The 13130-nt window shown below is 48.9% G+C and overlaps 2 protein-coding genes across 3 annotated transcripts; both read right to left on the bottom strand.

Annotated features, from left to right (window-relative positions):
* Positions 1-5494: 5494 nt before the first annotated feature.
* On the bottom strand, positions 5495-5893 carry LOC141040749 (uncharacterized). Its single transcript, XM_073506864.1, has one exon. The coding sequence runs from the start codon at positions 5891-5893 to the stop codon at positions 5495-5497; it is 399 nt and encodes a 132-aa protein (XP_073362965.1).
* A 722-nt stretch (positions 5894-6615) lies between these two features.
* Positions 6616-12035, bottom strand: LOC109783262 (uncharacterized). Of its 2 annotated transcripts, XM_020341862.3 has the most exons (4): positions 8861-12016; positions 8646-8793; positions 8386-8574; positions 6616-8308 (listed from the first exon to the last, which is right to left on the bottom strand). In XM_020341862.3, exon 1 carries the CDS (start codon positions 11870-11872, stop codon positions 9677-9679), a length of 2196 nt encoding a protein of 731 aa, XP_020197451.1. In that variant the 5' UTR covers positions 11873-12016; the 3' UTR covers positions 6616-8308; positions 8386-8574; positions 8646-8793; positions 8861-9676. The 2 variants fall into 2 exon arrangements, with proteins under 2 accessions (XP_020197451.1, XP_020197450.1); XM_020341861.4 differs by having other exon boundaries at positions 8386-8793; positions 8861-12035.
* Between the last annotated feature and the right edge of the window lie 1095 nt (positions 12036-13130).

The following is a 13130-nucleotide window of genomic DNA, read 5'->3' as shown; positions in this document are numbered from 1 at the left end:
TTTAGAACAACCCTCTTGTGAGCTGAGTGAAAGTTCTAGTACGAGTGCCTAACACAAAACATGGCGCTTTGAATCTAGGAACTCCTTTTGTGTTGCTGTATCGGCTTATATGACATGATAGTACATGCTGCCGTGTTGTTTATCCGAAGGTTTTGCTTTAAGGTGTTGAAGAACTGTCTCCAACTACTTTTGTGCCATACTTCTACTAGAATATTTATGAGCCGTTGCAACGCACGGGTAGTTTCATAACAATATCCTTGATGGCTTAATGCAAAGGGCGAAGAGGTTGTGCGACCGGTTTAAGAAGGTTATGTTTCTCCAAATCCGGACAGGTATCTCCCCTTGTATTTGATTGTAAGAGGGGTCTTAGATATTGTAGTTCAGGTAAATATCTGATTGCACTTGGCAACCTCCATGAATGGAGCCAAGAATCAATAAAGTGGATGGAGTTAAATATAATTTTAACCATTTTATATGGAGATTTCATGGGTATGTATAGAATTTTCTTAAACCTGGTGGTGGGGATGGATGTATAGAATTTTCTCAAACCTGGTGGTGGGGATGGGAACCCCCTAGCTCCGTCACTGGGAAGCTTGTTATATTTCCTCGGTGGACACACCCAAATTTCAGCGAGATCGGAACAACTCTTTCGACGAGACGTAAACAGAAAGCTGATTGGGAGATTTTTTTGGTTTAGTCGCATGGACGTGTCACTCAGTAATGAAAGGCCACCAACCGTGCATGTGAGGGAGGTGTGTCAAGCTTTGGAACCGCGTATGTAGTTTTCATCATACGTAAACCTCCCAACAAAGGTGGCCCAGGGCGTTGATGACAAAGTTGTGCACCAGGGTTATTTTTCTCCAACTCTGCCCCTGCCACATGTAGTGGGAGTATCGTAGCAAGTATCGTGCATGTAAACTAGGCAATTTTGACGATGTGGCATAAAACTAAACGAAGAAAGAGATGGTTGAGAATCGTATCATGATCTCATATCATGATCGTTGCAATATGTGGTGGTGGACGGTGAATCTTGCTGATGCTACTGAGCAGAGCATGTGAATTAGTGGTGTAAATATAGCCTAAGCTACTGTCTCCGTCCCCATTCAAGGAAACCGTTTGAATACCAGGCATGTGATGCAGTTAGCCAGATTGTCGAACCGTGTTTTGAACAGACCTTTGAAGCGAACATACAGACAACATAGAATTCTTAGCTAGGGGGTTGTAATGTGATGAGAATTTGTACGATGTAACGTAGAACATACACACAATGATGGACCTAGGGGGACTAATGCCCCCCTCCCACCTCCAAGATCGAGAAAAAAAATCTATACATACCCTTGAAATTTCCATATAAAAATGGTTAAAATTTAATTTAACCCCCATCCACTTTTTTGGTTCTTGGCTCCATCCAAAGTGGTTGCCCAGTGCACCTAGACATCTACCTGAACTACAATATCTAAAATCAAATAGAAGAAGATGTGAACCAACCTGTAGTTGGATGGTTAGGTGAACAGCGGTATCCCCAGCCCCATAAGAGGGGGCCAACTTCATATAAAAACACACAATATGCATGAAAACCCACACTACATATCCCCTAAAAACAAGCAGTGGAACATATGTAAGGGTAATTAGAAGACCATGTCATAATAATAAAAATTCACACAAATACAACAGATATAACTGGTTCACATATACCTGCGCATTGTGGATAAGTAAATTTTGGTGCTCCAAAAAATAGATCGCGCGTAATGATCAAACGACAACTAAACAAAACTAATAGCTATAGATATGCTCTTTCTACTCTTCCTACTTTTGGAATCAGCAATTATATCTTCACAACCAATTTTTGATGCAATTTCTCATTCTTTTTTTAGAAGCAAACTGTATGCAAGAAAATCATCTTTTATTATTGTGTTGCGCAGCCTTGACTTGATAATCTTCAAGCTCAAGAAAGCACGCTCAGTTTGGGAAAGCACGCTCAGCTGATAATCATTCATTCATATATGGCAGCAGTGCTAGAGCATTAAGAGCTAATGGACATCTTACAAGAAAACACGTCGGTGTCCACGGCGATGGCGTCTGGCGTAGAGCGCATGCCAGGCGGCCGACTTTGGCGTGGTGCAGTGCCGTGTGCAGGCCTGCAAGCGGTCTGCTCCAAGCCTCAAACCATCGAGAAGCTGAGGATCAGCCGGCCAAGAAGAAGGGGATAAAGGTCGGCCCGTCAGCTGCGGCGGCCGCCGCCGTCGTTGAGAGATCAGGTCGAGGCCGTCGACGCTGGACGTGCAGCCAGGGAGGCATGGAGGGTGGGGACTGGGGAACGAGAGCTGAAGCGGACGCGTTGACTCACAGTCAAGACAAGAGGAGGCGCTGGACCAGAGTCGTAAGTATACCTACTAGTAGTAAAAGAAAGGGAAAAAAATCACTATGGAAATCGTAGCCCAGTTTCATCTACACTACGCTCCGCCAGTGCGCAGCCCACCAGGGTTTAAATTGTGAGTTTTTGTACTGGACGACACCACGGTGGCCACGTTTTTGAGGGTATGTCTAATCCTCGTCTAGAAGTGATATATGTCACATCACATGTTCGGTGGGCATTTATTCGTAGAAATTGTGACCTTGCTTTTTGTTGTTGCATCCACCTCTCATGTCCATGTACGTGACGAGTTGGTTATGCATTCATCACAAGATAATTGCACGCATTACCACAACAGGGGTTGAGCGGATGAAGGAAACCGACGACACGACAGGAAAAAGTGGTTGAGCCACAACAGAGGAAGTGGCGGCCAGGGTGTGAGAAAAAAAGAGAAGACACCCGAACCTCACCATCTGAATTCAAGGTGGGGAGATCAAATATGGAAGGACACGCCTGGCCCCACCAGTTGAATTCGTATGTAACGAGTTGGTTATGCATTCATCACAAGATAATTGCACGCATTGCCACAACAGAGGTTGAGCAGATGAAGAAGACCGACGACACGATAGAAAAAGTGGTCGAGCCACAACAGAGAAAGTGGTGGTCAGGGTGAGAGAAAAAAAGAGAAGACACCCGGACCCCACTAGCTGAATTCAAGGTAGGGAGATCAAATATGGAAGGAGACGCCCCGACCCCATCAATTGAATTCAGGGCAGGATTTATTGATGTTGCACACACGCGTGGTGGCGGGGGCGAAGGCCATGAGTGGGTGGGGAGGACCCAAGAGAATGGCAATGAGTTCCTTATCTTAGGTTTGTCAGTTTGTGGATTGTACTCATTTTCTCCTGGGCTGTTTCTTCTTTGTGGAGTGATGTTTCTTTCCATCTATTTATTAGTGGGCGTATCAGACTTCTCTTTAGGCCGATGGCTGGAAGGTCTGCATGGTTTGGTGGTTGCCAAATTCTGCTTGATTTTTATCCATTTCTGTTCCACTGTGCATTGGTGTTAGTTTCTTAAGTTTTGAATGTTCCTACATGTTCCTGCCTCACTCAACAGTTCCCTTTAGTCATTACTCCCTCCGTAAAGAAATATAAGAGCGTTTAGATCACTTACAGAGGGAGTACATGCATATTGCTCTTTGGTCATTGCACAATTGGTGCTTACATTTTTCTAGACAAAGATGGGCATGCATATCCGACGGTCTTGCTTTAAGGTGTTGAAGAACCATTTCCAGCTACACTTGCGCCGCACTTCAATCACTACCATAGCAAACTGGAAACATACAATCATTTGGATGCAGTTAAGACCTGTCCCTTGTTATTTTCACTGTGACATCTATGAAAGTAAATGATAGTTTACACCCTTCCAACCTCTAGAAAGAAGTACTCCCTCCGTCCGGAAATACTTGTCGGAGGAATGAATGTATCTAGACGTATTTTAGTTTTAGATGCATTCATTTGTATCCATTTTTGCAACAAGTATTTCCGAACGGAGGGAGTACAATGTACTCAAGGCACCATTGTTTAGGTTTATATACAAGCTATTGCATGATTGGTGTGTCTTCGCTCCCTACCATAGTCCAAAAGCACACGATATCGCTTCAACTCATCTCCATAGACAACCTTCAGAGCTCCCTCTCATCCTTCATTAGCTTGATTCTACTAGGCTTCGCATTGTACTCTTTTTTCCTTTTTGAGGCAAAAGACAGTGGTGCTGTCGATGCATTTCAGAGGGAGAAAAGTTACATCAGCAGCTTAACAGAGTGTCTGTGTTAGCCGAAAGAGAGAAAAAAGGCCACAAGGGGCCAAAAGAAGAAACAAGAAAACGAGGGAGCCACAGGGGGTGTGCTCTTTTGTTGTCCTTGAAATGAGCTTATGGTCATCTTTCTCATAATCTCTAAATGATTCAACGTAGTTCTAGGAAGATAAGGAGCTTTCATAGCATTGATATGTCATTGTTTGGCAAAAGTATATTCAGAAACATACCTCTCCACAAGTAAGCTTCTTGAACTACTTAAGTTGCATAAAAATACCAAAAGACATCCATGAGCACGGTGCACCTCCACCCTTGATCTCGGGGTCCTGCTCATGACTACCCTATTTCTAATACTCACTCTGATCCATATTACTTGTCGCAGTACTAAAGCTACGACAAGTTATATGGACCAGAGGGAGTACTATATTCATCAATGGCATCTCCCGGCTTCTTAAATGTGGAGAATATCATGTCTGATTTGGAATGAGGTGCAGCCATGTCAGCCTCTGGGAAAGATTTGAATCTGAACTTCACTTCTTTCTCTTTCTCTTCATCTGAAGATGGTAGATCAAGTTGATCTTCTATAGGGTTCTTTGCATCCTTCTTCCACTTTCTTGCCCTTGCTAGGAAGTAGAACATCTTCAACATTCTCATCTGCATTGGTAGCATACATATCAACATCACCTTCTGTGTGTTTCATTGTCACTGACTGTCATAGAAATCTTCACCAGAATCTACATTATCACTATCACTTCCATCAGATCCTTTGCACTTACATCAGATCTATGTGATTTAATATGTTCTTTTACATGCTATCTTAGGATTGTGGATTGTACTCCTTTTCTCCTGGACTGTTTCTTCTTTGTGAGGTGATGCTTCTTTCACTCTATTAGTGACCGTATCAGACTTCTCCTTAGACTGATGGTAGGAAGCTATGCATGGTTTTGTGGCCGTCAAATTCCTGCTTGTTTTTTTATCCATTTTTGTTCCTCTGTGTATTGGTGTTAGAGCATCTCCAACCAGCGCCGAACACGCCGCGCGCTAAAAACTGCTTTGCCGCGCGCCCATCGCCTGGTTTGACGCGGCGCGCAGCGCTGGCTCCAGCAGCCGCGCTAAAAAGCAGCGCGCGCGCACAGCTCCAGCAGGCGCGCTAAAAATGCAGCGCGTGCTCATTCTACAACATTTTTTAAATTATAATTTTGCATAGATAAAAAACGATACAAAGGTATTTTACATCGGTGCAACTAGATAGATAGTTCGAAAGCATAGATAGATAGAACTACGGTGCAACTAGATAGAAACTACTATGGCATACATAGATAGAAACTACTCCAAGTCGCTACCATCATCACCATCATCATCCTTGTCGGTGTTGTCCGAGGTATCGAGCCATATGTCGTCCCAACGTTCATCGTCTGACGTGAAGATCGACCTCCCACCTGTTTCAACGATATCGCACTGCGCATTTGCCAATGCCTTCCGCCGACGCCGGTCCGCCCGCTCCGTGCGGCGCCTTGCCGTCCTCTCTGCCCAGTAGGCACGCTCGTCGGTGAGGTCCTCCGGGTGGCGACGGCGCCACTCCGCCATGGCTCGCTCGTCCTCCTCGGCGATGAGGAGGCGGCGCTGCCGCCGAGCGTGGTCGGCACGGTCCATGTCGGTGATGAGACGCGGCGGAGGGGCGACGCGCTGCGCCTGCTCGCGCGTGAAGACGTCCCGGAAGTTCATCTGCGACCGGGGCCTCTCCAAGCGCCACGCCGCCGCGTTGTACGCGCGGGCCGCCCCGTGCGCGCTCCGGAACGACCCGAGGCCGAGCCGGTCCGGATCTCGGCGGAGTACCAGCCGTTGGGGCGCTCGCGGTCGCCGCAGTAGCCCAAAGAACCCCGGCGGCGCGGCAGCATGGTGGCGCGGAAAGCGGCGAGGTGGCGAAGCGGCGAGGTTGCGAGGGGAGGGCGCGTGGCTGTGTTCTGTGCGCGTGACGAGCGCGGGATTTTATAGGCGCCCGCGAAGCGGCGCGCCAAATCTATCGCGCCGCGTGCCGCTTTCTCCCGCGCGCGGTAAGTTCCCGCCACCGCTGGAGCGCGCGGAACCAGTCGGCGCGCGCTAAAACCAAACTTTACCACGCGGGCGCGCCTTTTGCCGCGCCTGTTGGAGATGCTCTTAGGTTTCTTAAGTTTTGTGAGTATGTTCCTACATGTTCATGCCTCACTCAACAGTTGCCCCCGAGGGGCTAAAAAGATTGCACGCATATCGCTCTTTAGTCATTGCACAATTGGTGCTTACAGACAAAGATGGGCATGGAATTCACACACAAGCTAAAAGTTATATCCTGATGTAGGTTTTGGTTCCAGCTGTATGGATTAGTACCATAGGTTCTTATGCAATTTCTATATATATCCTCAGAACCATATAGTATTCCAGTAACACATCATTTAAAATTTGGAGGGAAGAAAACAAGCGATCTTGCATAAATAATCCTACACTGGATTGTATTCTCATCTTTCAGAATTTCCTGGAGCAACACACGAGAGAAATTAACCGAGGCAAGTATTTGAAGAATACATCAGCTTGAACTTTAGAGGTAACAACTGATATTGCATAATTCTAGACGTCATTGCCCATCTTTCATAATTTTTTGGGCCAACACAAGGGAGAAATGAACCGAGGAGCTATAGCATTGAACATAATTGATGTTTAAATAAACTTCTCAAGAACACACAATCCAAGAACGGACAGACGACATACCGAACTTGCTGAGGATTTGATTAGTCCTTGAGGCCGCCAGGGAGGCCTGCGCAACAGACGAGGTACTCTTGCAGGGTACAGGGGCGAGCAAGAGGCACTAGATTCAGCCAGACGAGGTACTCTTGCAGGGTACAGGGGCGAGCAAGAGGCACTAGATTCAGCTCTGGTCCAGTGTCAAGAAAAAGATTCAGCTCTGGCCTGTTATGTCGGTGGTACCATTTCAGTGGTTCATCTGGAGAAGCTGGCCCGTCAGTGGTGAACTCAAACGGTGGATCCGCACTCTTGTCCGCCAGATACCGCACGCCGACGGGAGGGTAGCGGGCACCGGTCGCCCCCAGGTGCACCGCATTCCCAGCCACGCACGGAAACGTCCTGGCAGAGAGGGAGAAGCATGCCGCCTCCCCGACAAACACCGCACGGTGGCGGCCAATGTCCTCCACCGGGACGAGCCTCTTTCCGGCCACATTCACCTCGAACACCTGGATCAGGTTCCACCGGCACTCCTTCAACCTGTTCTCCACCCTGATTGCATCCATGCGCTTCCTCCTGCGCGCCATGATTCTCCGCTCGTCAGCGCTGAGGTGATCAAGGTCGAGGTAGTAGCGCACCATGAGCATGCCGCCGCAGCGGTGGTCGTCGGGAGGGACAAGGTAGGAGGACACTTCTCCCCTGGTTTTGGGCTGGTTCACGACTATCGGCACCAACTGAGGCTCAGGGCAGAGCCTCACATGCATTATATTCCCCTCAAGAGTCGCAAAGTAGAAGCGCCCCTGTAGGGTTGACGCCGACGATAGCCGATATGATGCGTAGCGATTGGGTCTCCCGATCTCGTCATGCTCAATCACAGCCCACCGCTGGTCGCCAGGCTTGGCGTAGACTATGGCACGCCCACGGTCAATCATCAGGAGCACAACCGACGCTGGGGAGGTCTCTTCAGAGATGCCAGTGTAGATGAGGCGCTCCGAGGACTCCAACAGCCCCGTCCAGACAATGTACGCTCTGCCGAGGTCCGGGGTGATGGGCGGGAGGTTGGTGAAGGCCCTGGTGAGCAGGTTGAAGAGGCGCACAGCGTGGCTCGCCTTGCCGCGCAGGAGCAGAAGGCCCTCGGTGCTGGTCTCAAGGTGGTGGCGGGAGAGCTCCGGGAGATCGACACATGCGCTGGCACCGGTGGAGTCGTTGAGAAAGCGACGGCCGTCGCCCTCGGTGCGGTTGGACAGCATGATCCAGCGTCGGGGGCGGAAGCGGCAGTCCAGGCCGCCTCCCGCGCGTGGATCATCGGTGCAGTTCCTCCACTCCTTGCACGCAGCACGGAGGCGGATGTACTCGGCCACGTCGTAGAGGAGAAGCCGACCAGCGATATCGTCAAGGAGCACCGTCGGCAGGTTCGGTCAATCTCGCCTGCCGGCACAAGGATAATCGTCAGAAATAGAAAAACAGGAGAAACTAGGATAGAGGACGGGGAATTTTGAACTGACCATTCCTCGTCGTGGCCGCGTTTACGCAAAGGATGATCTCCGCCACAATATCGCAAGGAACCAGCAAGGTTACGATGGTTTCGCTTGCTCATGCGACCTGACCCCCAGATCTGCATCCTCATTTCCGACTGATGCTGGATGACGGGTAGCGGCAGCTAAACCCTCCATCAGCATGGAGCAATTCGGTGCCTATATATATTTTCCATTTCTAATACTTACTAAAAAGTTACTTCATCCAGCATTAAAGCGCAGCTTATTACCTTCCATATATGGCGATCAACACCCAGAGTACAAGCGAGCAATGCTAAGCTGTGAGCTGCTACCTCTGTATCCCTACCTACCGTGTCCAACCTGTGCACGGTTCTTCATGTCTTGGATCACCATCATGTAAGAGCACCTGTTCGTCTCCTACAAAGTTGTTGATGGAATTAGCAATCTGAAGCCACCCTAATACAATCAAAACATCGGAGCTCACCATAGTTTCCATTATATCAGGCTCTTTTGGTCGCGGCAGACAGCTGTCCGCTGCCATGTAATCGCCTCAGAGAAGAGCAGTGTCAGCGTTCAGTATCACCTCCCCTGGACCCAGCAAGATCCATCCCCTAATCCTGTGTTTAGAGCTCCGCCATCACCAGAAGCGAACCGTTCTTCATAGATGAACTCCAGGCTAGCAGCATTGCGACGCACCAACAATACCACCCATGAAATGATAAGTACCTTGGCCGTCTCACCCTGTGACATGCTGTTACATATAAGGAAACCCCAATGTCTTGGATCAGTCATTCACAGGCTTGCAAGCATTTCCATGAGATCTTCATCCAAAAGAGCTCAGGTGCACTTAGACATTGTAGAATAAAGTAGAGCATGCTCCCAAGTATCTTCATATGCATCACAAATACAACAAGACCTGACAGTGGCGAGCAATTGCAGAACTGGAGCGACCTGAAGACACTACATGCAGTGTTCTTTACTCTCCATCGGTTTCTGCAAAAGTATGGATTTCAGTTGTTGGGTGAGTACTGAGTAGAGATGCACTAATAAAACATGCCAGATTTGTTATCGACAAGCTTATGTCAAGTGCAGCCAAAAATCAGTCGTGTCAGTTAAGCTCAAGCCTTATTCTCCAATAGGTGGACAGGTTACCAGCTTTGTCTTTGTCACTAACTCGGCCTTCTTTGACAGGTCCAAAATAACAATAAAAAATTAGCCTTCATTGCACAATGTTCTAATATGTGCCCTTTTTTTTTTTAAAAGTATGTGCCCCTTCTGAACAGCAACACTTGTTCTTGTTCTAGAGCAAGCCAAAAACCCTTCTGGCTACTCCAGAAAGTGGTTCTCTTAGAGGTTGCTCATCCTGCTTGTTGAAGCCATCCTCACTGATTGTATGATCCTTGTCCATTGATGGTCCAACCACTGAATTGTCTATCAGATAGTTCTGCTCTTTTGCTGGATCAGTAAGATCTGATGGGTTCTCAGTCATTTCTGGTGACCTTCCAGCTTCTTCAACCTTAGCTTCGTTGTTATTCTTGTACACTTCATCCAAATATTCTGACGATGATGACGATGATAACGAAGGCATCTCATTTTTTGTCGAGACGATAGGCTCTACTCTGTCATCTGCAGAACTTTGATCGGCATGAAAACTGGGGACCTGATGCTCCTCCTCTTGATCTTCATTGCCATAAAGGTGCAATTTCTCAAGAATCCTCCAAGTCACAGCATCCGGTGAAAGGCCATTCCTTCTCATCTCCTTCACCAATTGATAGGCCAACTTCTTCAATCCCTGCTTGCAGGCAGTGTCAATGAGTATGTTGTAGCAGACAACACTGGGACAAACCCCAGAGTCTGCCAACTCATACAGGAAATCGCATGCCTGCTCCAGTTTCCCCAGTTTGCAGAGGCCTCTCAAGATTGCACTGTACACATAACCATCATGTATCCCTGATGGCCAGACCACATTATCCCAGAATGCCTTTGCCTTCTCAAGCTGCCCCGCGTCGCACAACCCTTTGATCACCACAGTGTGACTCACAGAGTCGGCAGTGATGCTACTTGATTTCATTTCGTCGAGGACCTGCATTGCTCTGTCAACTAGCCCAAGGCAGAACAATCCCTTGAGGACCGAATTGTAAGTGACAACATTAGGGGAGCACCGGCGCCTGGGCATCAAAGTGTGCAGCACATGGAGGGCTTCTGCATGCTCACCTACATCCAGGTATCCAGAGATGAGTGTGGTGAAGGTGACAACATCAGGAGCACAGAATTTCCCATTAATCATGTCGTCCAAAATCTTTCTAGCCTCCTGGGTACGCCCAACTTTGCAGAAGCCATGAATGACAGTGTTCATAGTGATCACATCCGGTTTGCAGTCCCCCTGCAACATGGACACAAGCACACCGAGCTGCTCGCTTGGGTTGTCCACAGCACGCAGTGCCCCAAGGAACATATTGTATAGCCTAGTCCTGGTCTCCTCGTCAGGTTTGTCATGCCCACATTGGGGCTGCAGCATCAGCTCCAGGACATCCTTGGCCTTAGCAACCTCTTTCTCCCGGCAGAGCTCTTCGACGAGTACCTTGTATGTTACCTCTCTCGGTCGGTACCCGGAGCGCACACCTTCCATCACCAGCTGGTACGCCCTCAGGCGTCCCCCGGGCTTCTGGCTGGTGCATAGCCCGTGAACAATGCAGTTGTAGGACAGGGTGCTTGGGCACAGGCCCCTCTTCCCCATGATGTACACTATTCTGGAGGCGCCATGGTGCTGTCCAGCCCGGCAGAGAGAGTCAATCATCTGGGCATAGGCAAACTCGTCTGGGACGAAGCAGCGCCGCTGCGGCATCTCCTCGGCGACGCGGAAGACAATGTGGAAGAAGCCCTCGCCGCACAGGCACTGCACAAGGTTGGCAAACGCCGCGTTCTTGAGCCCCTGGTCCTCGTCGTGGCAGCGCTCCATGCTGGGCCAGAGCTGGTTGTCGACGAGGTCCATGGCCGCGCCGACGTCGCGGCTGCGGAGGAAGGCCTTGACGAGGAAGGTGCGCGCGAGGGAGCTGGGAGCCAGCCCCCAGCGGGGCATTTCGTCGAGCAGCTTCTGGGCGGCGCGAGGGTCCGCGGCGCACGCGTAGCCGTCCAGCAGCGCGGCGTAGGAGACGGCGCTCGGAGGCACGCGCATGCGGAGGAGGAGGCGGTGGGCGAGGAGGAGCCAGGGAGCGGCGGCGGAGGAGAGAAGGGCGAGGAGGCGGTTGTAGTTGCGGAGGGAGGGCACGAACGGGGCGGCCTGGACGAGGCGGAGCGTGAGGAGGGGCGTGCGCGCGCGGAGGAGGCGGGCGAGGAGGCCGTTGGCGGTGGGCGCGTCGAGGCGGCGCGACGCGGATGCGGAGGAGAGGAGGAGCGCGACGCGGTGGTGCGCCTCGGCGGAGCGGCCGGACGCGCAGAGCGCGTCCACCAGTCCGCCCAGGTCCGGCTGCTCGGGCTGCGCTGCCGTCGCCATCATGGCGGGCGCGAAAGGAGGTGCACGGTCGAGAGGGTACACGACGCCGTCGCACGCTCGCTCTAGTTTCTGCGATCTGCCGCGGGCAGGTTCCCGCCGACGAGCATCGTATCGGTGCCGGCGTGAACTTAGCGGGTAACTAACTGACTGGGTGGCAGTTCAATTCAGATTGCTGCCTTTTTTTCCTTATTTTGTTGTGATCATCTACTACTTTTACTGTTACACTTAGGGCATCTCCAACACCGACCCGTAAACCGGACACCGCATCGGTCCCTGGACCGAGGAGACCAGTCAGAAGACACTTATGCCGAAGGCGCCGTCTGAAGATAACCGCATATGTCCGGTTGCATTTTGATTGAAATTTAATAAAATTGAACAAATTTGATGCATATTTAAACAATCCGGGCAATATCCATTCATACATGAATAATTTTACATAAAAGCAGATGGTTTTTGACATATTTGAACTTTCATGGGAGAGAGAATGGAAACCATGGCCGTCGTCCTACATGTCGATGACCACATATGGACGAGATGGACCTTTGATCCACGCCGCCATGATTAGATCGATGGTGGCGACGGCGAGGCGGAGGAAATATTTTTGGGGTGGTTGTGGTGCTTTCATCTTTAACGAGCCTATGTGGGATCGATGCTGATACAAGTTCAATGTTTTTGAATTCAGATATATTGGCCCAGGTTGAATCTGTGCGATTTGTGTGCCATTATTCATTTCCATTTTTTTGTGTGCCATTATTCATTTTCATTTTTAGCCCTGGACGCTCATACTACTACGTCATACTATTCATCAAGTTTGGATTGCGTACATCATACTACTCCCTTGGTTTCAAAATAATTGAAGTTTTAGGTTTTTCTAAACCAAACTTCTTCATGTTTGACTGTGTTTGTAGAAAAATATATCAATATAAAACACAAAATTAAATACATTAGAATCTTCAGAAGATATACTTTCATACTAGGTATAATTAATTTTGTAGATCTTACCATATTTTCCCGTAAACTTGGACAAATTTAAACAATTTTAATTTATAACAAACATAAAACTTCAATTATTTCAGAATGGAGGGAGTATTCATGTTAAAAGTTATTAGTATAAATTAATTACCATTGGATTGAACAAAATGGGCGGCCTATATTGAATTAGGATACTGCAATATACTTCCTCGAACCAAAAATGTAAGCCATACACACATCGCAAGATTTGAGTTTACCTAATATTTAGATTCATAAAATGTTATATAAG

Source organism: Aegilops tauschii, chromosome 2 (assembly GCF_002575655.3).
Source record: "Aegilops tauschii subsp. strangulata cultivar AL8/78 chromosome 2, Aet v6.0, whole genome shotgun sequence".
Taxonomy (NCBI): domain Eukaryota; kingdom Viridiplantae; phylum Streptophyta; class Magnoliopsida; order Poales; family Poaceae; genus Aegilops; species Aegilops tauschii.
This window is presented reverse-complemented; position numbering and strand designations above follow the sequence as displayed.